This window comes from Aspergillus affinis (genome assembly GCF_023601865.1).
Source record: "Aspergillus affinis strain CMG 70 chromosome Unknown NODE_34_length_287566_cov_88_205910, whole genome shotgun sequence".
Classification (NCBI taxonomy): Eukaryota; Fungi; Ascomycota; class Eurotiomycetes; order Eurotiales; family Aspergillaceae; genus Aspergillus; species Aspergillus affinis.
The window spans coordinates 192,853-215,474 of record NW_026515815.1 but is presented as its reverse complement, the minus strand read 5'-3'; the positions used below and the strand labels follow the sequence as shown (position 1 = coordinate 215,474).

The 22,622-nt window shown below is 49.9% G+C and overlaps 7 protein-coding genes across 7 annotated transcripts; 4 read left to right on the top strand and 3 right to left on the bottom strand.

The window, feature by feature from the left end:
- Positions 1-449: 449 nt before the first annotated feature.
- KD926_006509 (uncharacterized protein) lies at positions 450-1,659 on the bottom strand (the record flags this gene model as incomplete). Its single annotated transcript, XM_053099501.1, has 5 exons — positions 450-583; positions 651-717; positions 772-1,094; positions 1,148-1,303; positions 1,368-1,659. The coding sequence occupies 5 exons, from the start codon at positions 1,657-1,659 to the stop codon at positions 450-452; spliced, it is 972 nt and encodes a 323-aa protein (XP_052956766.1).
- Positions 1,660-2,741: 1,082 nt separating this feature from the next.
- KD926_006508 (putative MFS sugar transporter) lies at positions 2,742-4,775 on the top strand (the record flags this gene model as incomplete). Its single annotated transcript, XM_053099500.1, has 8 exons — positions 2,742-2,813; positions 2,884-3,158; positions 3,219-3,765; positions 3,820-3,907; positions 3,963-4,161; positions 4,218-4,318; positions 4,368-4,466; positions 4,519-4,775. The coding sequence occupies 8 exons, from the start codon at positions 2,742-2,744 to the stop codon at positions 4,773-4,775; spliced, it is 1,638 nt and encodes a 545-aa protein (XP_052956765.1).
- A 1,131-nt stretch (positions 4,776-5,906) lies between these two features.
- KD926_006507 (uncharacterized protein) lies at positions 5,907-7,025 on the top strand (the record flags this gene model as incomplete). Its single annotated transcript, XM_053099499.1, has 2 exons — positions 5,907-5,956; positions 6,677-7,025. 2 exons carry the CDS (start codon positions 5,907-5,909, stop codon positions 7,023-7,025), a joined length of 399 nt encoding a protein of 132 aa, XP_052956764.1.
- A 3,184-nt stretch (positions 7,026-10,209) lies between these two features.
- Positions 10,210-12,080, top strand: KD926_006506 (Zn(II)2Cys6 transcription factor; the record flags this gene model as incomplete). Its single annotated transcript, XM_053099497.1, has 3 exons — positions 10,210-11,058; positions 11,112-11,915; positions 11,967-12,080. The coding sequence occupies 3 exons, from the start codon at positions 10,210-10,212 to the stop codon at positions 12,078-12,080; spliced, it is 1,767 nt and encodes a 588-aa protein (XP_052956763.1).
- Positions 12,081-14,373: 2,293 nt separating this feature from the next.
- KD926_006505 (putative amino acid permease) lies at positions 14,374-16,784 on the bottom strand (the record flags this gene model as incomplete). Its single annotated transcript, XM_053099496.1, has 10 exons — positions 14,374-14,702; positions 14,852-15,254; positions 15,307-15,429; positions 15,497-15,840; positions 15,893-16,013; positions 16,068-16,293; positions 16,346-16,421; positions 16,481-16,529; positions 16,590-16,610; positions 16,680-16,784. The coding sequence occupies 10 exons, from the start codon at positions 16,782-16,784 to the stop codon at positions 14,374-14,376; spliced, it is 1,797 nt and encodes a 598-aa protein (XP_052956762.1).
- Positions 16,785-17,424: 640 nt separating this feature from the next.
- Positions 17,425-20,290, bottom strand: KD926_006504 (putative gamma-tubulin complex component GCP5; the record flags this gene model as incomplete). The annotated part of the gene is made up of 2 exons (XM_053099495.1): positions 17,425-19,980; positions 20,039-20,290. 2 exons carry the CDS (start codon positions 20,288-20,290, stop codon positions 17,425-17,427), a joined length of 2,808 nt encoding a protein of 935 aa, XP_052956761.1.
- Positions 20,291-20,407: 117 nt separating this feature from the next.
- On the top strand, positions 20,408-21,817 carry KD926_006503 (glycosyltransferase family 15 protein; the record flags this gene model as incomplete). Its single annotated transcript, XM_053099494.1, has 4 exons — positions 20,408-20,558; positions 20,657-20,920; positions 20,976-21,594; positions 21,661-21,817. The coding sequence occupies 4 exons, from the start codon at positions 20,408-20,410 to the stop codon at positions 21,815-21,817; spliced, it is 1,191 nt and encodes a 396-aa protein (XP_052956760.1).
- Positions 21,818-22,622: the final 805 nt, after the last annotated feature.

Here is a 22,622-nt window from a genome sequence, read left to right as displayed (position 1 = left end):
AATTGGTGAGTTAGTGAGCCAAAGGCTGCTGTGTTTATCGAGCTAATCTTTCAGGGCATAACGCAAAGATTGGCGTACATACTCTGATCTTTCAAGATCTGCAGTGGTACTTCCCAGGTCGACTGTCAGTGAAGACCTAGGCTGCATTAGCCAGTCCTTGTGAGTTGGCTGGTTACATGCCCCATCACGGAGTCCAGGAAACGTCTCTATAGGTCGGACCAACAGCAAGGATCGTCGAAAAACTCCGAGTTCACAGCAGTTCAACAATATTGATGCGGACCAAATTTGCAGCTGATAGTCATGCAATCTAACATAGTCCGGTCGGCCGGAAATTCCTTTTGTCGGCACCATTTTTCCAAGTTTCTTTCAAAATACGAGGACCGAGCAAAACAAAAAGGCAAATTGTCTTCAATCTATGTATAAGGCGCCGGTTGTTACATTGCCACTACTCAGAAGATTGCCATGACATTTGGCGGCGAAGAGACTCCGCCCGACATGTTCAATGGCACCGATGTCACGAAGAAAGTCCAGCGTTGGACTTCTTGACACAGGCGAGCCAGTGCTTCTAAATCAAATAGCTCACCTATTATTATAGGGAATATTAGTGACATTTAGCTATACGGCGCAACAACATAGTTGGATTGACTCACCTATTGGCATTCCCCATCCAGCAAGTACATATTCGTGTAGAAATATATCCGACTGCGGGGGGTAGACCTGTCATATGTTGTTTAGCTCTTTAGCAAGGAAGAAGCCCAGTGTTCTTCGTACCTCCCAGCTGATGGTGTCACTAGCGATTGCCGCAAACCCGGAATCCCAGAGCCATCGCAGCACGTCTGTGGTAGCTTCTACCCCTGCATGCTCGGGACTGGGATCCTCCGAGTACTTTTGCTTGTGCTGGTCCGTCATCACGGTATCCCACTCCTTGGTCACACCGACACGAACAAAGAGGATGTCACCTTTTTGAAAGATGATGCCTGATTCCTCGGCGATTTCCAGGATATCGGAGAGTCGGACCTGATGCGTCGAAAACGTGCTGTACTCCATTCCTTTTTTCTCCGCCCACGTTGTGTAGTCTATCAACACTCCACGCCCTGTTTATCGAGTCAGGTGGGACTTTCGACAGATGAGATATGTGAGAAAATACCTGCGATTCCTTCCCGCGCCCAATGCTGCAGGCCTATACGATCGTTTCCCCGGTCATTGATCTCGTCAGCCGTCGTGCCTCCATAGAAAACACGTTGGGTCTGACCAGGAACCGTCTGCGAAAAGTGGCGAAGGCCGTCCCATTGACTACTTTGTTCTAAGAAACTATTAGGACGTATACAACTGAGTCATGAACACGCGGACCGGATTCGACATCTTACGTGGATTCATAGTATAGATGTCATCAAAGGCTATTCCGCCTAGAAGTGGAACGATCTTGTGCCGACATGGTTGGCGACCCAAATTTGGGAAATCCAATTTGGTCAAATCCCAGCCCATAGTCACTCGTCGACCGGTTCTAATTTCGCTTGCGGCAGCCCTCGCCACGACCTCGGGTGTCAGGATAGCTAGCTTCCCAAGCCCTTCTTCATAGCTGCCAGGCTCTCCAACCCACACCTGTTTGGGGTTGGGAAGCTCGTCAAAGGGAACATCGAAGGGCGACATTCTGGTCATGCTTCGGTGATCGTGGACGCTATTTGGAAGATGGGACGGAATCAGGTTCAATCATTGAGCATACAGCACAAAGAGGGTTTCTGCTTGGATTACACATTTCAACGCTGGCCGGTTCCCCTTTAAATCGGCCACCAACTCGTGAAAATGTTCAGCTCGTAAGATCATCGCCATCGGTCTTATCATCTCGAGCATGAGAGGCGGGGAATATGTGACCATTTGGCGACTATCAGCATTAAAGTTCAGTCCCAAAGACCTCTCCGCACGCCCACGATGCCAGTTCATAGGATGGGCAAATAGAAACCCTAAAATAGCAGGGGCATAGTTAGCGGACATTGGCAGTAAGCACCGGGTTGGGACAAACACCCGAGCACGGACGCCATTGAACTAATAATGACGATCACATATTCCTACCGCATACGCAGAATCCCTTTTGACTTTATGTGGTTTTCCGTGCGACGTTCGCGCTAACTTGTCGCTCTCCCGTGTTGGATGATTCCGCGGTCCATTTTCTCGCCATGACTCGCGCCGGTTACCACATACTATCGCCTCGACTCGGCTTCGTGCAGATGAGACTAGGGTTCCTCCCAGAGCTGAGAAAGACAGTCAGAGTCTAGAAGCGAGACACATATCTTACGGCATCCCCGGAGCTGACGTACTGGGGTGACTACGGTGCTTGACCCTAAGTGAACTCCACAACGGAGAGTTTCATCAATAAATACAGAGAATAAATCAATCAATCGGTCAGGGGCTTTCTTTACCGCTCTTGTATGTACAGTTATATAAGCACAGATTATCTAATATCGACCGGGGTTCGCAGGGCTACACGAACGTGGATTCGTATGGAAATTCTAGCGACCTTCCTTCATGCGCGGACTTTCTCTTTTCTTTGAACCTCGGTGGCCGAAGCCATACGCCTCATTCCCAAGATATAAAGTTGGGTTTTTGGGCCTGACGCGTGCGTGGCGGAACGTACAGGGTGAGTCGACTAGATCTGGCTTTCCTTTCTTTTTCTGCTATACTGCCAAATTCCTATCCCCCCAATTGGAGCTTCCTGCATCCTGCACGCGATAGCAATCACCAGTATGGGAAAGCCTGGGACACAGACTAGTACCTACAACAAGCTGGTGACAATCTTTGTTGCCATTGGATCTTTGGTCAGTGTTTTAAACCTTCTCTTGATGATGCGCGAGGCTTGCAATCTAACGCTGTTTGGTCCTTGCACAGACATATGGTTATTGCGCTTCAATCATTTCGAGCACGATCGGCCAGCCGGGATGGTACTACTACTTCAACCTGCCGGCAGAAGGTGAGCCAGGTTATGCTTCGACCACGACCCCAGTCGTCTCGACGGCCAACGGGGTCTTCAGTGCTGGGGGGGCTGTCGGCACGTTGTTTATCATGTGGTCCTGCGAGTTTTTCGGCAGGAAGGCCAACATCCAGCTGGGCGCTTTCTTCTCATTGTTTGGAGGCGCCCTGCAAGGGGGCGCCAACTCTCTTGAGTATACTCTTTCCCTTTAGATTTACCAACTTGGAAAGCAGGCTATCTAACTACAATGCAGAATGTTCCAAGCTGGGCGGTTTGTCTGCGGTCTAGGGATCGGAATCCTAGTAACTGTTTGCCCCATGTATCTCTCGGAAATGTCGAGTGCCAGCCGCAGAGGTTGGCTCGTTGGTCATCATGCTATCTTTTTGGTATTCGGGTACATGATGGCGGCGTGGGTGGGCTATGCATGTTATTTTGCTGATGAGAAACTGGGAAGCTTTGCCTGGAGATTTCCGTTGTGCCTCCAGTGTTTTCCTCCTTTGGTGTTGCTTCTCGGATCGCCGTGGCTGCCTCGGTCCCCCCGTTGGTTGATCTCGAAGGGCAAGTATGAAGAAGCCAGAAGTGTCCTGGAAAAGCTTCGCCAGTCACCAGACGATCCCAATAATCTGGTCGCTAAGAATGAATTTGTTCAGACTACGGAACAAATTAATCTTGAAGCGAGGAAGCTTGCTGGGTTTGGTAACGTGTGGAAGGCAGTCCTGAAGAAGAAATCGTATAGAAAGCGGATGATCATTGGCTTCCTCACTCAATGGGGAGCGGAGTTTGGCGGTCCATTGATTATTGTGAGTTTTCCACAAGCCCAACGAATTCACCTTCACAGCTTACACTTTATTTAGAATAACTATGCTGTAATCTTGTACACCAGTCTTGGGATGACGGGAAGCATGCCACTGCTTCTAAGTGCCCTTTGGCTGACAACTGCCGGTACCCGATTTCTTGGTGATCCCATTCCGACATACGTTACTGATCCTAACCACAGGTGTCATCTACAATCCGCTCGGTTCTTGGCTGCATGACAAGGTCAATTCCCGTCGAGGCATGTATATCACTGGCTTCGTTGGAATTGTCGTTTCCACATCGGGTTTGGCCGCTATGACTGCCGAGTATGGCGGCACTTCAAACAAAGTCGGCAACGGATTCGGGGTTTTCTTCATATTTCTTTATTTGGCCTTCCAAGGGTAAGCTACGGACAAATCTGGGATCCTTATATACCCACTGACTCGACAATACACAGCACCTGCTGCGACACTACCATGTATCTCTACGTTTCCGAGATCTTCCCCACTGAGATTCGTCCCATTGGGATGGGTTTCTCGCTTTTTGGGCAGTTCGCTGGTGAGTCTACATATGCTTTGTGTCTCAATGTAACTAGCTAACGAAAAAGCCACTATCATTCTGCTGCAAGTGGCCCCGATGGGGTTCAACAATGCGGGGTGGAAGTTCTACTTGCTCGTCATCTGCTGGTCAGCAGTTTTTATACCTGGTGAGAACAAAAGTGCTTACATATTCCGAACCACCTCTGACATTTCCCGAAGTGATCTACTTCTTCTTCCCGGAGACAGCTCAGTTGACCCTGGAGGAGATTGCAAAACGATTTGGCGAGGAGGTTGCCGTGAATATTACCGGCGCAACGGACGAAGAGAAGGCCCAGATAGCACGAGATTCCCCTATGAGACCGGAAAGCTCTGTCCTGACGGAATCGACCAGGGACCGGGAAATCACAGGCGCGGCGCAGCATAGTTCTAGCCTATCTGGGGAGGAGGCTCGCCCTGGAGACCCCATGGGCAGATAAGACGTGACTGGTGATATTATCAGGGTGGGATCGTGTATTCATTGAACATCAGTAGCTAGAATACGACCGAGTAGAAATGGAGGGGCGTATATGCCTGCGTCTTCATGCGATTTAAGATCTCGCAGGTAGCTCTCGAAGAAATGGACGTCTCAGTATCCTACCTAACTTCCACTTGATACAGGCTTTAAGCAGGTTGGCAGATCTTATTCAAATACTGAGAGATGGTTCAACTCCGACAAGATATGTATGCCTGAATCGCTGCCAGCGGACTGAGGCAGACGCGCTTATTTCATTTCTTCTCCACCCGCGAATCTTTCTCTACAAAACAGTTTTCCACCCTGATTCTCTGAACATTCCGACCGAGCAAAAGTCTCATCACCACGATAAACAGCGCAACCGGCCGATATACTCGCGATGCAAATAGGCGCAAATAGCGGTGTCTTTCAGTCGCCCCCACAAAAACTTCTATCGGCTCCGGCGCTCAGCGCGACTACGGACTCCTGACTAGCTAGTGCCAAATCTTAGAAGCGAGGCGTTAAAAAATCGAAGAGGGATCCAAATTCGCAGGAGTCATGAATAGATTGCCTCTGGGCCGGGTGAGAGCCTGTTGAATTCTAAAATCGCCAGATTAATCAAAAATCCGTGGCTGATCAATTTGCAGACGGCAGGACATCTCCACAGGTCTCAACGGTCACGTCCGATGAGTAATGATTAATCTAATTTGGGGGCCAAATTTAGAACATTGGCCATAGGCGGACGGGTCGAATAAAAGGGATTATACTCCGATTGCCTCGGACATCTGGTACTGGCGGATTAATCAGGCTGGTCGCTGAGCCATCCATGATTTCACAATTCACCAGCTTCAGGCACCAAAGCCTCATTCCTCAAGGTGTGCTACGCCCAAGTCTAACGCTACGGGAGGAGCTCTCCACATATTTGCAGTTTGCAGGCCTTACAAACTCCACCCCCCATGCTTTAATGTTTATTTCGATTTTCGACACAACTACCGATGGCTCCGTATCAAGAAGAGGAAAACCGGATTCCCAACCCTGGTCAAACCCACTGGCCACGCGAGAAAATCTGCACCGGCTACACCCTTAGACTACTAGGCTTAGCATCGGCTCCGACACGATGACCTCATGTGTCTCAGTCCTCAGTGCAAGTGGACCCCACAAGCCTCGGTATCGACTATCGCCGGCTGGGGAATGGGGATCTTCAGGCGGTTCGGTTGTCATGATCATATCATATCATGATCAATTGAGAGATCTCTCCGTAGATATGGAGAGATCTCGTTCACTGCGCATTATCTGGTCCTCTGCTCTCCCACCCAAATACACACCAATAGAGCCGACATAGTTACTGAAAATGAACCTCTTCGCCCTCCTATCCATGCTGTGTACTCGCTCTCATCTCCTCCACTCCGTCGGACAACCAAGCTCAATCTCCATCCCCAATCTCTTCATCTCCCGCTAGCTCCAATCCCACTCCCGTTCCTGGAATCCTGGATCATCATCCCCATTATTATTCACCCTGAACATCCGCTGGTTCTCTCAACTCAAGCTCAACGCCGGATCTTTCTGGACCGGAAAAGCCACCTCGTCTTAACATTGCCCCGAGGATCCCCCGGCTTGTTTTTCACCCGTGAACACGACAGTTCGTAGCGCAGGATTGGAATGTTTCTGAATACTCCCGTGCCGGTGGCCAGGAGGATCATTTGGTTTGGTTTCTTATCTATTTAACTTTGTTCATTTGATATCTCAAAACAGATCCCCCTTTCCTTTGCCTCACTGTCCTTCCCTTCTCCTTCTCCGTGCGGAGTAGGAGTTTATTGTCTAATGTCTACTGTCTAATTAAACTCGCAAACCCAAAACCAACCGAAACATACTAACCACATTGTATAGTTTACATCTCTTCAAGAGAAAAATAACCTACACGATCCCGCACAGCGCCTCCATTCCCTCCGGCTCTGTGACTGAGTTGAAGTTCGCAGGCCGGTCCCCGTCTCCACCCTCAGGGGGTGAGAATCAGGGAAGCGAGTTCCTGAACCCCTTTTTAACCTTATGGTCGTGCACCAGCGGAGATGATACGGACAAGGAATTAGATTCCGACTCCACCGCCTGGATCGTTTGGCTCGAGTATACGAATGGAACGACGGGCGTGATCAAGAACGGCGCGGATGGGCGGAATGCCTGTACCAGGATGGCGTTGCAGAAGACCGGTTATGGTGGCGATGAAAGGGCTTGGACATAAGAGTTCAAAAGTTAAGGGAAGTGGACTTCTTGGTTTTTTCATCTGGTCTTGGCTGCCTAGGGAACCGTGGCTCTTTTGTTTGGTTTAGTTTGATTTTTTAGACTTCTTGATTACGCTTGACTCGTGGTTCAGGGGTTGGCTACACCGTAGACTATTTCGTAGAATTGAGTTAAGGGGTCTGTTAAGGAAGAAATCTTCTTGGTCGCGTGGTCAACCAGAATTCAGAAACTACTCTGCTAGCTAGTAGTGAATAATGATGGACCCGATGTGGGAGAAGAACGAAGTGGGGCCTATGGAAGTGGAAATGTGGAATGTGGAATGTGGAGAGTCTCTTATCCGTCCTCTAAGTTCTCGAGCATTTGAGGTTGATACTGACATATTCTAGTACTCGGGAATTGAAGAAAAAACGATCCTCAGAACATCACTCCTCTTGCCTAGCGGTCAGCATCTTTTGCCGAGGAACATTAGCCAAGCTCGACAGACCAAAAGGCAAGACAAGATCTGACCGTAGGCCAAACGAGGCGCCAATATTAACCTAGACAGGCAATGAGCATCAGAGATGAAACCGGGGACATGTCACCCATCCCCTTTCTTATGATTGGCGAGCGGCTGGCCTTTCATTTACTTTGAGTTTTATGGGCTCGAGGGCGGGCTTCCGTGTGGCTCCCTGCGATAGGGTTTGTCTTGCAGTAATAAGAACTAAGAAGTGATCCTAATGAATTGTGGGTTCTGGACAAGGGGGACCGACCGGAAGTTCAGCGCTTCCTGGATCCTTCGACTATCAGATCAATCATACTTGGGCGATCACTTGGTCCTGGACCTGATGCTGATGGAAGGACTAGGAGATCTAGCTCATCAGTAGTGCTGCACTGACTGGTAAGCGGTAACACGAGATCCTGGAAGGCATTAATTAAGAAACGAGCCGCTAAAACCGGCGTGCTTCTGAGATTGTCGACCTCTCCATCTGGAATCTCCTAGGCGAGTCTAGTGACACTGACAGTGACAGCGGGCTGACGGTCAAGAGGCACAGGGTTCGGTCGGTGCAATTGACAGGCCGTTTGTTTGCTTGCTGGCTTTGACCTGCATGTGAAAATGCATCTCATCGAGCCATGACTTGGCCCGGCCTGGCCAGACCAGGCCAAGTTCCTCAAATTAGAGGCGATTGTCACCAGGTCGTCGTCAGCCCTGCATACTCTTTGACTGTGCATTCTCAACCCCGTAGTCAAAGATGCATCCGAATGAAGCAAAGTAAGACGGTGGCCATCCTGCGTAATCAGCTAAGCCTCGCCGGCTCTTGTATGGGCGATCGACTCAACCGTTCCGTGGGAATTGTCCCGGCATATAGCCTTCTGGACAATAATGGTGACCAACGAGCGGGTCGAAGAGCGCAGACTAACGAACTCAACGCTGATTAAAGAAGTGAGTCTCTGGTTTGACGGCGAGCCAAGACCGAGTGACCTCATTAAAGTTGTTCAACCGGCGAAGTCAGGCGAAGTTGAAGACTAAACTACCGTGGAACAGGGTCTCCATCAATCCGTGGATTTCCGGTGAGCAACGTATTATTGAGCAAAGTTTCTCGAATCCCTCGACCCAATCCATGCGAAGGAGGCTATCCCCCCCCTCTCCTTTAGCGGACCAGCAGGATTCCAGGGATGCTATTTAAAATAAATAAAAATAAAAATAAAAAAGCCCCCAAGACACAAGAAGAAAATCCCATCTCGCAGGTTCGCTCGGAGTCGGACCTTCGCCAAGTCCGTCTTTGCTCACTTGTGAAGATTTGGCAAATTGGCACATTGGGAGCGTGGCGCACCGGGACGGGATCCATCCGCCCACAATTCACGAGGGAAAAGGGAATGGTGAACTGGAGCAAAGACCGTTGATCTTTGAAACCAAGCCGCTTTCCCCCTGCTTTTCCAGTTCATGATTTTTCGTTGTATGCATGGGGCGGTAAGACCGAAAAAAAAGAAAAAAAAAAAAGAAAAAGTTTTGACTAAAAGGAATGGAATTATATTCCACCCCCTAGTTCAACCATTCATCAGGAGGAATGCCACGCGGGCAACAATCGAAGGAACAAAGGAAAATGAAAAGACCCTGGAATTTGGACCGGGATTGCACCAGCTTGCTCGAATCAGAGGACACAAGGGGACAACTGCATCGAGTAAAGCGCAACAGAGACAAACATCGACAGCGTCTCGCTCGTGCTTGGCGGGCCAAGATAGCGAGCATTTAGTGAGCTGTCGGCGTGAATCCTTCGAGGCCATCATTTCTCTCCGCGGTGCATCTCTAGTTTCTCATTTCCCCCCCTCTCCCCTCCACTTGTCAATTTCATCGCTCGAAAGGCCCAGGAGGATCCTAGCCTCTAGTTCATGGGATCGGCGAATCACGAAGGCACCAGCGACATCACTCCACCGGTAGGAAATCGCAGCGGTGGATCGTGTGGGGAACCGCGCAGAGGAAGTGGTCGGCTAGTGATTTTCTTCGTGTAAAGTCAGAGGCCAACCGGCAAACCCAGTGTTTAGGGACTTAGGAGGATTGTCCATTGGCAGGGATCAAAGATGAGGTATTTTTTTCCCCGTGCATATGGGAGGGAGAAAAAAGGTTAAATCTGCAACTAAGCCAATTAGTTGAAGTCTTTGCGCGGCTGCTGGGAACAGTATGATCAACCACTAGGGTCGATCAGCATCTGGATGATTCCAGCGTGCCGTAGACACGCGCCGGGCGACATGCATCGATCAGGGGATGTTGATGGTCGAAGGTTTGAATATTGAATAAAAATGGTTAAGGATGAGGATGAGAGGGAGGAAACGGGAAGAGCAAAGGATGATCTGCAGAGATGGACGAGTGGACGAGGCGAACCTTCGGCGTGGAAAGGCAGGCAGAGCCCCACCGGGTCCAGTGATTCGCTTCCCCTTCTTTCGGTTCCTCCCCGTTGGGACTTGTCTTGTTCTTCTTCGCATCCTTCGTCCCTTCGTGACTTCTCTCTCCCGGCCTGTGTGTCCGTCAATCGTCGGATCGGATCTCCTGCTTCTCGATTCCGCTGCTTTATCCTGGGATTTTCCTCGCTGCCCACTTATAATCCGCGACTCTCCCTCCCTCGGCGGATTTACCTCCTCATACACGACCGATAACTTCATGTCTCGACCCCACATTCGCCTCTCATTTCCACTCGCCTCTTCTGCTCGCCATGGAGGTTCATACGCTGGTTTGTGCCCCGGTGAAGCAGCCCTCGTCCACGCCTCAACCGCAACCTCAGCCTGCGCCCGCCGCAGCGCCTGAGAAACGGAAGAGAGTGCGCAGATGGCATCACCGAGGCTTCACCGGCTGCTCCACCTGTCGTCGCCGTCATGTTCGCTGTGACGAGGCATCGCCATGCTGCAAGAATTGCTCGCGTCTAGGTCTCGAATGCGACGGCACCCAAGGTCGGATGACGTTCAAGGTCTACGGTCCTCCGCAACCCCAAGAATCGCCGCCCTCCTCGTCTTCTTCATCGTCATCTCCCGGGTCTAAGAAGCGTGAGAAGAAGCCGGCTGCTGGTGTGATGACCACCTTTGCAGTCGACGGCAAAGTGATCAAAAAGGAGAATGACGAAGATGAGGATTCCTTCGATGCGGTGGTGGTGTCGCCCACCACGGTCTCCGACACGAAACCCATCAAGTATCGCTTCCAGGACCCGGTATCCCCGGCCGAGTTCATGACTGCTTCGTTAGATCTAGAAGGCCGCTATTATGCTCATTTCATTGACCGAGTGGCAACGTTACTTCTCATCTACGACAACTCCATCAACATCAATCCTTTCCGTCGATATTTCCCCGAACTTGCTCGATCATCTCCATCCATGGCCAGTGCGATGCAGGCGTTGGGTGCATTGCATCTTGCAAATACCTCGCGAGGGCAACAGCGGATTACACATTTCCAACACGCCATGGGGAAGTATGGAGAAGTGGTCAAATCTTTCAGGACCAGGTACAACCAAGCGGGACCGCACCTGCAATTAACCGACTTCGCCACCTGCTTATTGTTGGGTCTTTTCGAGGTAAGTCGAGTTTCCAGTCTAACTGACCATACAAAATATCTAATCCCACCCAGATGATGGACTCGCAACATCACAATTGGGCCGTTCATCTCAAGGGGGCCCGCGAAATCTATCGCCTTCTGTTCATTCCAAATAGCGATCCCGCCAAGGAAGCGCAACGCCTCGCCGAAACAAACCATCCGCTACGGCAATTCCTCGTTTCTCTCTTATCCTATCTCGACGTTGCCGGCGCATGTGCCACCTCGGAAGGGACGGTGGTCGAAGGGAGCTACTGGCGAACGCATGGCGGTGGTTGGGAGTACAACCTGGGGACTCCGAGCCTCTCGACCGAGACGCCTGCCGAACACTCTCTACTCGTGGAACTTCGATCATGCTGGTCTGTAATGATGGAAATCCAGGCTGCCATCAGTTCATTCGGAAAGGCAAAATCACAAGGGTGGATGTCATACGAGCAACAAGACTTGGTTTCTCGTGATTTGTTCATCCGACTAGCCGAGTGGCGACTCAACGCCCCCCAGTGCTTTCAGCAACTTGGCGACTTAGATGACGAAAGCTTGCGGCAATATGCTTTCCCGGAAATTCTGGAATATACTGGATGCATCGAGGCGTATGAAAAGGCGACCAACCTCTACCTACACAAGGTGGCGGCGGCTGAGCGGCCCGACCGGCAGCCTCCGAGAGCCGTGATGGACATGCTCGCAACTCGTGTTCTAAGTCTAATCGGCAAGCTTGCCAAGGATGTCGGACAGCTGGCGGTGCTCTGGCCTCTGTTTACGGCGGGGCGTGAAACGCGAGATGAACGAGAACAGAAATGGGTGCGACAAACCATGCTTGATCTCCAACGGTTTGGATTTAAGGTATGCCTCTCATCGCCATGAGAAATCATGAACGCCGCTAATTTCTCTTAGAATGTCGACAAAGCCCTCGACAAGCTAGAACAGGCCTGGTTCAAACAACGAGCCTTCCCCGAAGGATGGGTCGACAAGATGGATGACGTCCGATCCTCGATTCTCCTGCCATGATTTACGCCTCTCCTCTCCCGTCGCTACCTTTACATATCACCTACATATCTTTTATACCTCTGCTTTATTTCCATTGCTGGTCAACAATTTTCCAAGCAATCCATCACACCTCTATACCCTATCACCAACCGACTGGGGAGTTACTATTTTTCGATCAAGCCATCATTAGCGAGGACAGGGATTTCGTCATTTTTCTTTTCTCTTATTCATCATTCATCACCAGCCATGATATGATACGATATAAGACGGCGTTCAGGAACGGAAAGAAATAGAACCATTCAACCCTGGACAGGGGCTGGACCCTACCTACCCATTTACTTATATATGCGATTCTGATTCGTGCAAATACTACTATTTGGAATCGGTTGACAGACAGACTTTCGATTTTTGGATGGGATTCTTGGATTACACTCTTTCTTCTGAGATGAGATGTTTTGTTGGTCTACGATCTGTCAGATGTCTATGCACATAACCCATACACATGCACCTATCTGTATTTATGCATTTATAGAGACGATATAGAATTTTTGATATTACCTTCACGACCTATGAGAGGTTTTCCGTCGAGTAGACTAGGATACTTCCTCGAGTCATAATATTCTAGATAAAGTTTTTGAACTGTAGATATGCTAGAGATTTTCTCGGTGAAAACTAGTAGCACGGTATACAAGGAACCAGCGAACATAGGCCTTATTAAGACTGGGGAAATGATAGTCCCCAATGAAATCGAGACATTGCTGGCCTGCATATTATCAAGAGTCAGCGTACGGATACCTAATTCCTACGACTGGTGTTATGTAGACCAAATGCCCCTTCTTTCGGCTATGATTCAGGTAAAATAACATTGAATAAATCCGATTGCCTTCAATGCCAGCCGCACTGGCCTATATATCAAGAAATTCCTTCGCAGGGATAGAAGTGAAAAGATCCATTGATCGAGTGGCTGCATCCCTTCACTCTACCCACGGACCTTTAACAGGATTACGTGCAACAGTCATACACAGCTCTGACACGATTGTGTTATCAAACCATCCGTCGCAGTAGATACATCCTAGCTGCTTCAGTCAGAAAGCCACAGTTGAATAGATTGTAGAACATAACCTACTTCCCATAGAAAAGTCATACTCCCTAGAGCCTAACAATACCGGGATGCAGCTCAATTCCTTGCCTCTCTCATCACCATAGCGTGACAGGTTTTTCTCATCCCAGGATCGCATCCGCTGCTTATCATTCAGTGGTAACATACCACAGGGGTGCAACCCTAGCTGTTTCAGTCCGGGCTCAGCGAAATTCAGAACATTCTTCATACATAGGCTGGGATTGCCTGCTTACTGGTTTACTTACCCTTTTGTGATAATACAACGTAGCCCTGTCTTCCATCTGCCGTAGTATGCGATCCATTTCCTGTACACCTAGTAGACGCTTCAAATGTTTATCCCGTTCTTCGTCGCTTGCTCTTCGCTCGAACGGGTTGATCCAGCCGAATACGTTGTCTCTATCCTCATACGCTAGTTTTTCCACCTTCTCCATAACCTCGCTCTTTTCTTTTGGCTTTGAGTTTCATCATGCGGATTCTCGGACTGCCCGGGAAGAACTTGTTCGGTTCGATATTGTAAAGTACCATGGCTTCTGTTCTGTACATATGTTCTCGTTAGCTGGAAGATGCGGTGATGAGGGATCGATGGTAGGTATGTATGTGCAAAGGTGAAATAATTGCTTATGTTTTCGACCCAGATTAGGAAATCCGTGCAGATATTTTGCTTTTCTGTGTGCGAGAAAGTGTCAAGAGGGAAGGAGAACTTCGAGTGAGGACCAGATACTAGGAAGCGGTATCAGATACTGTTCGTGGTCTCTGGCAGACTCTAACGCGTGGTGGTAGTGATGTGGCGCAGTGCAACGCGTCGTATATGTCCTGCTGCTGCTCCCATCACGTCAGATGACTTGCGGACGGGGTCAAGAATAATGGCTCATCCCAGCCTATGTGTCTATGAGAGGTATTACACATGGATACCTTCCTTGAATGAAGTCTCATGAGACGCTAATACTAAGTAGTTTTGCTGAGTAGTTTTGGAAATCATGCCAAAAGATCAATCCTCGAGATATCATTATCATACATACAGAAATAAATTGAACTGCACAATTGCCACCTTTTTTCATCAGGTCACTTTAGCATCTCCATCATAACCGACTCTAGGCTCCTTCCTTCCCCACGAGGGTATACTATATACTCTACTTCAAGTGCTGTTCTGATAGCACGTACTATAACCTTACCAACTACTCACTTATAAATTTATCATTCGTCACCACCACCGCTCAACCCAGCAGTGCCCTTCCTGCGCCTCTCTCCAAACTCAGGAACAGAAGTATCAGCAACAGCAGCGCTGGATCCACTCGCGTCGACATTTGCAGTTCCGGTCCCACTTCCGTCCTGCGCATCTCCCGATGGTGGAGACGGCGAGGTAAGCGGTCTCTGGCCAACGTCGACTTCTTCGACGGTCTCAGTCACGCCCTTGCTGTCGATGAAATGCGAGATGCGGTTGCGAGGGAGCCAGGCTTCCTCGGGCATGACGAGGTAGGAGATGATAGCGAAGATAGTCACTGCGGCCATGATGATTGGGGCGTCTGTTTTTATGCGCGGATCCGCGGTTAGCATCTGTTCTCTCTCTCTCTCTCTCTCTCTCTCTCTCTCTCTCTCTCTCTCTCTCTCAGAGGTGATAATCAAACGGTCTGGGATAGACAGGACAAAGGAACTAAGGGAAGGGAAAACTTACAATTCAAATTCGCCCCAGTGACAGGCCACTCATATGGCGAGAACAAAACAGCCACGACCCATCCGTTCCAGAAAACACCAATAAACTGGAACGGCTTGCTCAGTCTTCCGAGACTCCATTTGGGCTTGGGGAAGCGCGATGGCGTGCACAGGAGCCGGCCAAGACAGATGAGCCCGTAAGCGGCGGCGCTGGGCACACCCGCAGCGGAGACCAGCGACGTGAAGGCCACGTCGGAGGGGAGCAGCGTGCAGGTGATTAGCGCCGCAACGCCCCAAACGACGGTCACGGCGTTCCGGGGCTGACCGTGGTGGACGCGCGAGACCCAGCCGGAGAAGGGGAGGACGCCGTCACGCGCGACAGCGAAGACGAGACGGGAGGCGGCGACGATGGCTACAGCTGTGTTCTGGTAGATTGTTAATGGTGTTGAGATGGGGGAGAGGGGGAGAGGAATTTACAAGCCAGAGGGCAACGACGCAGATGATATTCATAAAGATGTGCCCGCCCTTGCCCAGGACGACAGCGTAGAGAGGGACGAACGGTTGAGGGGAGCCGAAGGAGAAGAGCGTGTCAGCGTCAGGCTATAGGGCAGATTAGTGATGTCATTGGCAATGGTTATTTGCGGGTGGGAACAAGATTGGCACATACGGCACAGAACAGGAATAAGATGATGGTAGCCAGACCACCAATTCCACTAGCGACGGTACTCCAGAAGATGCCACGTGCTGCGGTGACGGAGGCGTTCTTGGTTTCTTCGGCGACGTGACCCGAGGCGTCGAATCCGATTAGGATACCGGCTGTGGCCAGGTAGGACAAACACCAGTTCCAGCCTGGAGGTGCCCCTGTGCCGTTGTAGGTGGACATGAAAGCCTCTTCGGCGGTCCGGAATCCCCATGTGTTAGCAACACCAATGGGGAGCCAGATGACGTTCAGGAAGAAGTCCAAAAGAACGATGATGGACGATAAGTAGAACACCCATTTGAAATACCTGGCTACGAGGTAGTTAGTGACACGGACGGTAGATCCCAGCGGATGGCAACATACGCGGCATAAAGTTGAGGAGCGCGGCCAATGCAAGCAGAACCTCAGTACAAATCCATTGCACCGCGCGAAACTTGACTGACGATGTGTCAGTTGGGAAATCGACGTTGAAAACCGTCAGTTCCTATTCCTGGTTAATATAAACCCAATCACACCACGGGTGTGAGACATGGCTCACCGAAAGCATGTAGTTGACAGCCGATTGCGTGTTACTCGCACAGAATGTCGTCCATGCCGTCGTACTCCACCAGGCGACGATGAAACCAAGCAGCCGACCATATCGAGGACCGCCAGCTTCGGCAGCCCAGAGATAGATGGAGCCGGCGGATGGCGAGGCAGAACAGACTTCCGCAATCACAGCGGCCGTGATGAAGGTGAAAACCACCGTCACGATGTAACTTGTCCTGTTGAATGGTCAGTTTTGAAGCATCTCGTTACTGCAAGATCAACACTAACCAGTAAGCCAGGTTACCACCTGCAGCGATACCGGTACTAAAAGTAACGCGAACACCTCCGACGAAGTAAAGAGCGGCTAAGAAGGCGCGTTAGAATCCGGAAGACTGCAGATCAGACAGGTCATATTCGACCTACCAAACGTGGTCGCAAAATTCTCGAACAATGTATAAGTCCGATGGAGGACCTAGACCTGCATGAGCTTCGCATTCTAATTTAGGTTAAGGTAAGAGTTTATCAAACTTACGGGCTTGTAGCCCATGGTTCTCTGCAAGTGACCAGTCAGCATGCGTCATAAGCATCTCTCTCGGGAGATCGATCTGGGTTTGATACGCACCAATAGAGCCGCATCGTCCTGTGAGTCAGTGGTACTCCTGGTGTCTTCTCCATATGGCGGCGGGGCATCACCATCGACAATCAGGTCCGAGTGCTGCTGAGACATGGCAGCAGAATGGGCGGTGACGGTGAAGCCTTGTCGGATGAGGGGATATACAATCTCTCAAACCCGGGAGATGAGAGGAAGGAAATCATCAAAAGAGCGTCGTTCACAATGATTGAGTTTTTTTTCTATCAGATGTCATGCCAGCCCCCACTAGCATGAAGTGAGAGAGAAAAAAAAAAAGTAAAAAAAAGATAGCGTGATGGGACTAGAACCAAAACGCGTAATTTGCCCCCAAACGGTAATTGCTCGCAGGGAACGAAGGAAGGCAGGCAAGGGAATATCAAGGTTAACTAGTTAATTAGTATTGATTCCAATCCGGTTGGGGAGGCACGAACTAACCGGAGATGACTGCTCCGCAAGAACCAACCGCGAGCGAAAAAAGCACAGGGAAGGAAAGTGGATGGAAGAAGTGGACTAGGAAAGTCTACGAAAGTCCACGACTGGCCGCGGTGGGACCGTACCTTAATCGGGCTGACTCATCGCCTTATGAACACATGATTTAACTATGCTTTGAGTACTCCGTAAACAGGAAGAAAACTCCGTGGCTTCTATCGGGGTATTAAATGTAGACAGATTCCCACTAAGGGTGACATAGATTCATCAAAAGTCATGCAAACCCAAAATTCCCAGCAACTGCGCCTCAAGCCCCGTTCAACCCCGAACGTGCCTTTCTCCATTCGAGCTTCTCTGCTAGGATCTCCCAGCTAAGCTGACCATCTACTCGTCCAACGCCCTTCAATCCGGCCGTCATGAAGCTGACGAGCCGGTCAAATTGATTCTTGATATCATGTAGCCGTTCATTATAGTGTTGTTCGTGGAAGGACGTGGCCATCGCGTCCTCGTCCGCATCAGAAGCATCGCTATCCTCGTCATCGTCATCGTCATGGCGCGACGGTTTGGTCCACTCGGCTTGTGATGTGGCTTGTGATGCGCCTTGCTTGGTAGCTTGGAGATCCGCAAAGCTTACACACAGGTCAAGCAGCGTAAGGATGGCTTGATGGAGAGCATGCAAGTTCTTGGACAGAAGGCACTGGTCTTCTAAAGAGACCATATGTGCGCGATGGGCAGCGATCATGGCATCCACGTCGGTGGCTTTGTCTAGAGCCTTGCGCAGTGACGCGACAGCCGTGGAAACAACAAATCCCGTCATATGGCCATACAGAGTATTCAAAAACCACAGCATATTATGCCGCAAAACATAGTCCACGGGGTTGGTGCTGCTGCCAGAAATTTTATCTGGTCCGCTGGAATACTGTAGGCGCTGTTTTTGGATCATGTACATTGCCCTGCGGATCTGCATTAGAAATGTGGAGAGGCGCCGGTACCCCAGAATGGCATCCTTTGTGATGATGTTTGCAACGGGCCAGGGCAAGATGTAATCGAACGAGATGGTTTCGAGGATCTTCACGGAACGATGGCGACCGAGCTTGTCGTTGATATTTTTGTTGGATCGAACGATCAGCCTGGACGGGTCAATCTCAGGTAACGCGCTGAATGCACTCTGTGCTATATCAGTGAGCAAGTATCTGTCATTCCAAGCACCTTTGCCGCGGTCGATAAGCTCGAAGATCTTGTTGTCCACGGGCCCCACGACGCTCATGTCTTTGCAGAGATAGATATGCTCCAGGGCCTCGAGTGAGGCCCACAGGCCGCACTGTTGATCAAGCTCCTGTCGCAGCCAACTCGATTTAAGAGTATGTTGCCTATTAACCAGTTTTCCAAAGGCAGACTCAATCATGGCAGAAAACGGCAGATAAAGCGAGGACGCGTCTTCCGGAAAGACGTCGTCAAATGTCAACGGACCCTCGCGTTGGTGCTCCTGATCGTGCGACACATTCAAATGTTGTAGAAACACCGTACTCTTTCCTGTAATGAAGATCTTGCGGGCAAGTGGTTGAATAAACTTAGGGGCACTTAAAAGCCGTGACGCCTCATCCAGAGTGTACCAGTCGTGCCAAAGTGTCCGGAGATCGCTATCGTTGCGATTGTCAAGAATGAAAAGCGTTCCACCAATTGAGTCCTTCAACTCTCCTGTCTCCATCCAAAGGTTCATCGGTCGTGCATACGTCTCGAAGCACGAGAAAAACATTTTAGCCAGATACCTAAATTCATCATAGCCTGTGGCCTGTGCCATGCAAACCAGGTCGTATAGTAGATCCAAGCACCTAACGGGATTTTCCGATCCGCTGTGCTTGAGTTTGGAAACAATATCCGCCAAAAGTAGCAGCAGCCTTGACTCTCTATGGACGTTTTCGGATAACTGCAGAAGGCTAACAGCAACGCTTGCACTTTGCGAAAGATATTGGGATTGCACAGTCGACAAATACCCGTCAAAATCATGTAGACAATCCTCAATGGCTCGACGAAATGTCTGCAAGTGCGCAATAGTCTGCGGAAGCCTGATGAATCGCCTGAGAATGTCTACTCGAGCCCCAATGGAACACAAGTTTCGTAATAATGGTAAAAACGTTTCATCGGACACTTGTGCCAGCTTGTACCTTCGATCCACCTCGATACTGTCATCAAGCCGCCAGAATATCGACGTCGGGAGTCCTTGAAGCATGAAGATGGCCTCTCTTAAAACCTGGAGCTCGGTTATGACACGAGACGAGTATTTTTGGTGTTTCTCAACATTGTGATTATTTTCATCTCTCCAGAATTGTGCGCTTTTTATTGATAAGATCAAATCCTCGTCATCTAATGGGGAGAAGATATCGTCTGGGATGACATAGTCCTCGTCCGGGGCTATAGAAGTAGAGGGTAGATTCCGCGAAGGGTGACCCGCGCTAGACACAGACGGTAGATCGTCATCGGAAGATTCTGCACCAAAATCAACGGTTTCCCAGATGTCTTCGTCACAGAATGCTGATCCAGCGGCGTCCAAGTCATTCCAGGAAATCGACTTGTCCTGTTCCAGCATCGGCTGCTCAATGCGATCTAGACTCGACAGCTGCGCCGGACGGTCTGCAAGCTGCAGTAACAGAGATAAAAACTCTGGAGACCAAGAGCTTCGGTGTTCATTCAGCTCGGTCAGGCGTAACCGCAGAGCATCTGCCAGGTCATCTTTATTGATAACCTGGAACTTCTCTTGCAGGCCATCGAGCTGACTCGCAACGGCAAACTGATTCGTGCGCGCATGGTTGGATTTGAACGTCTCTTCAGCGCGTCGCTTCAAATTTCTGAATCGCGGCGTATCCTACAACAAGTCATTAGCTATCTTATTGTTTCACAATGTATTTAGTAGGTCTAGATACCTTGGTATCAAGTTTCGCAACGGTCGCAACCAGCTCATCCGTCAGCGTGCCTATGGTGGCAGCAACAGCCATAATGGGAGGATCAGACAGAAACCAGGTCGAAAGCCGTCGCCCAACACCCCATGATCCATGCGATGCGCAGAGCGAGAGAGCGAGGAGTATTAATGCGACGGAGGTTGACGCGGCACTGATGCCCTCTCGATTTACTGCCGCCCACGCTAGGCCCGTTGGGGGAAGGCGGCGGGCGCCCATAATAAGCAATCGATTAACTCCGTAATCCCAAGTCTGGCCGCTCCGGTTCTCCTGTCAAAGTCCCAGTCAACTTCCTCCCAGACCCGTGTCCCCCTCTGTCTGGTTTTGACGGTAAAGATGGCTGTCGCAAGACCCATTCGCATGCTCGGTGCAGCATGCATCATCCTGGTCCTCTTCCTTGTCTTCCAAGTCAACAAAGCCCCCTCTACCATCAGCATTAAGGGGTCTCAGCCTTATGAGGGCATAAAAAACGACCCTCTCCTAGAACGTTCGTTTCCCCCGTTCAATCTTCCGTGATTGCTGTTCACTGCTCTTCCTTGTCATGCAGGATCTGCCCGTTGATGCTAACTGAATATTCCGTTGCAGCAACCGGAGAACCCGAAGGGAAGTTATGGCGCGCTGAAGACAACGACTATGCCCCCGATAGTCCCAACTCTGCCCGGACCAACGCGGCATTGATCTCCCTTGTCCGAAACGAAGAACTCGACGATCTCATCCCGACCATGCGTGATCTGGAGCGAACATGGAACAACAAGTTCAACTACCCTTGGATCTTCTTCAATGACCAGCCGTTCACCCAGGAGTTCAAGAGGCGGACGCAGGCGGAAACTAAGGCGAAATGCATATACGGTACGGCGCCTTCCAGATTTGTGAAACCAGGATATTGGTCTGACCCCAGAAACAGAGCAGGTTCCCAAGGAGCATTGGGATATGCCCGACTTCATCAACAAGGATCTCTTCCGCGAATCGGCTGAAATGCTGAAGGAGAAGGGTATCCAATACAGCGACAAGATCTCCTACCACAACATGTGCCGTTGGAACAGTGGAATGTTCTACAAGCACCCTGCGCTCGAGAAATATCGCTACTACTGGCGTGTCGAGCCCAAGGTTCAGTTCTTCTGCAACGTCGACTATGACGTCTTCCGATTCGTGGAAGATCGCAACATCACCTACGGATTCACCATCAACCTCTTCGATGCCCCCGAAAGTATCCCGACCTTGTGGCCCAAGACGCAGGAATTTCTTGCCGCCAACCCGACCTACCTGTCCGATAACAACATGATGGATTGGCTGGTGGATGACCAATTGCGCCCGGAGCACACGTCTGGTGCCAATGGATACTCTACGTGTCACTTCTGGTCCAACTTCGAAATCGGAGACATGGAGTTCTTCCGGGGTGAGAAGTACTCGGCCTACTTCGATTACTTGGATCGTTCGGGTGGTTTCTACTACGAACGATGGGGCGATGCTCCCGTCCACTCGATCGCCCTGGGTCTCTTCGCTGATAAGTCCAAGGTTCACTGGTAAGTGAAATTCAGTCCGTCGAAGTCGACGTTGTACAAAACTAACCTGTTTCTTTTCCCCTGCAGGTTCCGGGACATCGGGTACCGTCACATTCCTTACTTCAACTGCCCCAACTCGCCCAAGTGCTCCGGATGTACTCCCGGCAAATTCTACGAGGGTGAGCCCTGGCTGGCCAAGGAGGATTGCCGGCCCAACTACTTCCAATATGTTGGAAAGCATTAAAAGAGAGCGCCCACGAGACCGCGGCAAGAGACCAGGATCTACACGATCATTCCTCCATTTAGCACAACAGGTCTCGATTCTAGCGGTGGACATGCATAGTGCTCTCGAGCTTTGGTCTCGAGAGCAGGTCGACCTAAAGAACCACTATGTCCATGTTTCTTCTACTCTACCCTTTTTCATTTCCCGTTTTCCACGATGATTAAAGTCCATTGTCTGATGTGCGGTTGTCATGACCTACTTTGAATTGTTATTGTGTGACGGCGTTTTCTTTTTCTTCCGGGGCTTTGGTTTCTATATCTTTTCTTTTCCTCTTCCTCGGCGGTGGTAAATATCTTCTTATCTATAGTTTTACCTTTGTGATGATGTTTTCTCTTTTCTTTAACTTTTTTCAGGGGATGCTGGGCCGGCCTTGCATTGTATATCTATATATTTTATTCTTTTTGTCCTTTTCGTTGTATCCCAATCTGGCCATTTCTTGAGTGAAAAGCACATAGAATTGGACGAGTTCACCTGTTCCGTGTTTTGACAACTCTTATATTCCATCTCAATAGATCTCACCGCAAGTAAGCCATGGATACAGATACTCATGAGCAGGGATCATGTAGAATCATTACTGACAAGATTATAACAGCAATCGCAAAGAAATCAAACCCCTTATTGTTTTTTCACTATATCACCACCAATAATACAGTACAAACAAATGCTCACACAAAACAAAAAGATTTATAGAAAGCACTGGTATAGAAAAAGAAAGAAAAAAGCACGTGTGCACACCTATCCTATCCCCCTTATTATTTCAAACACC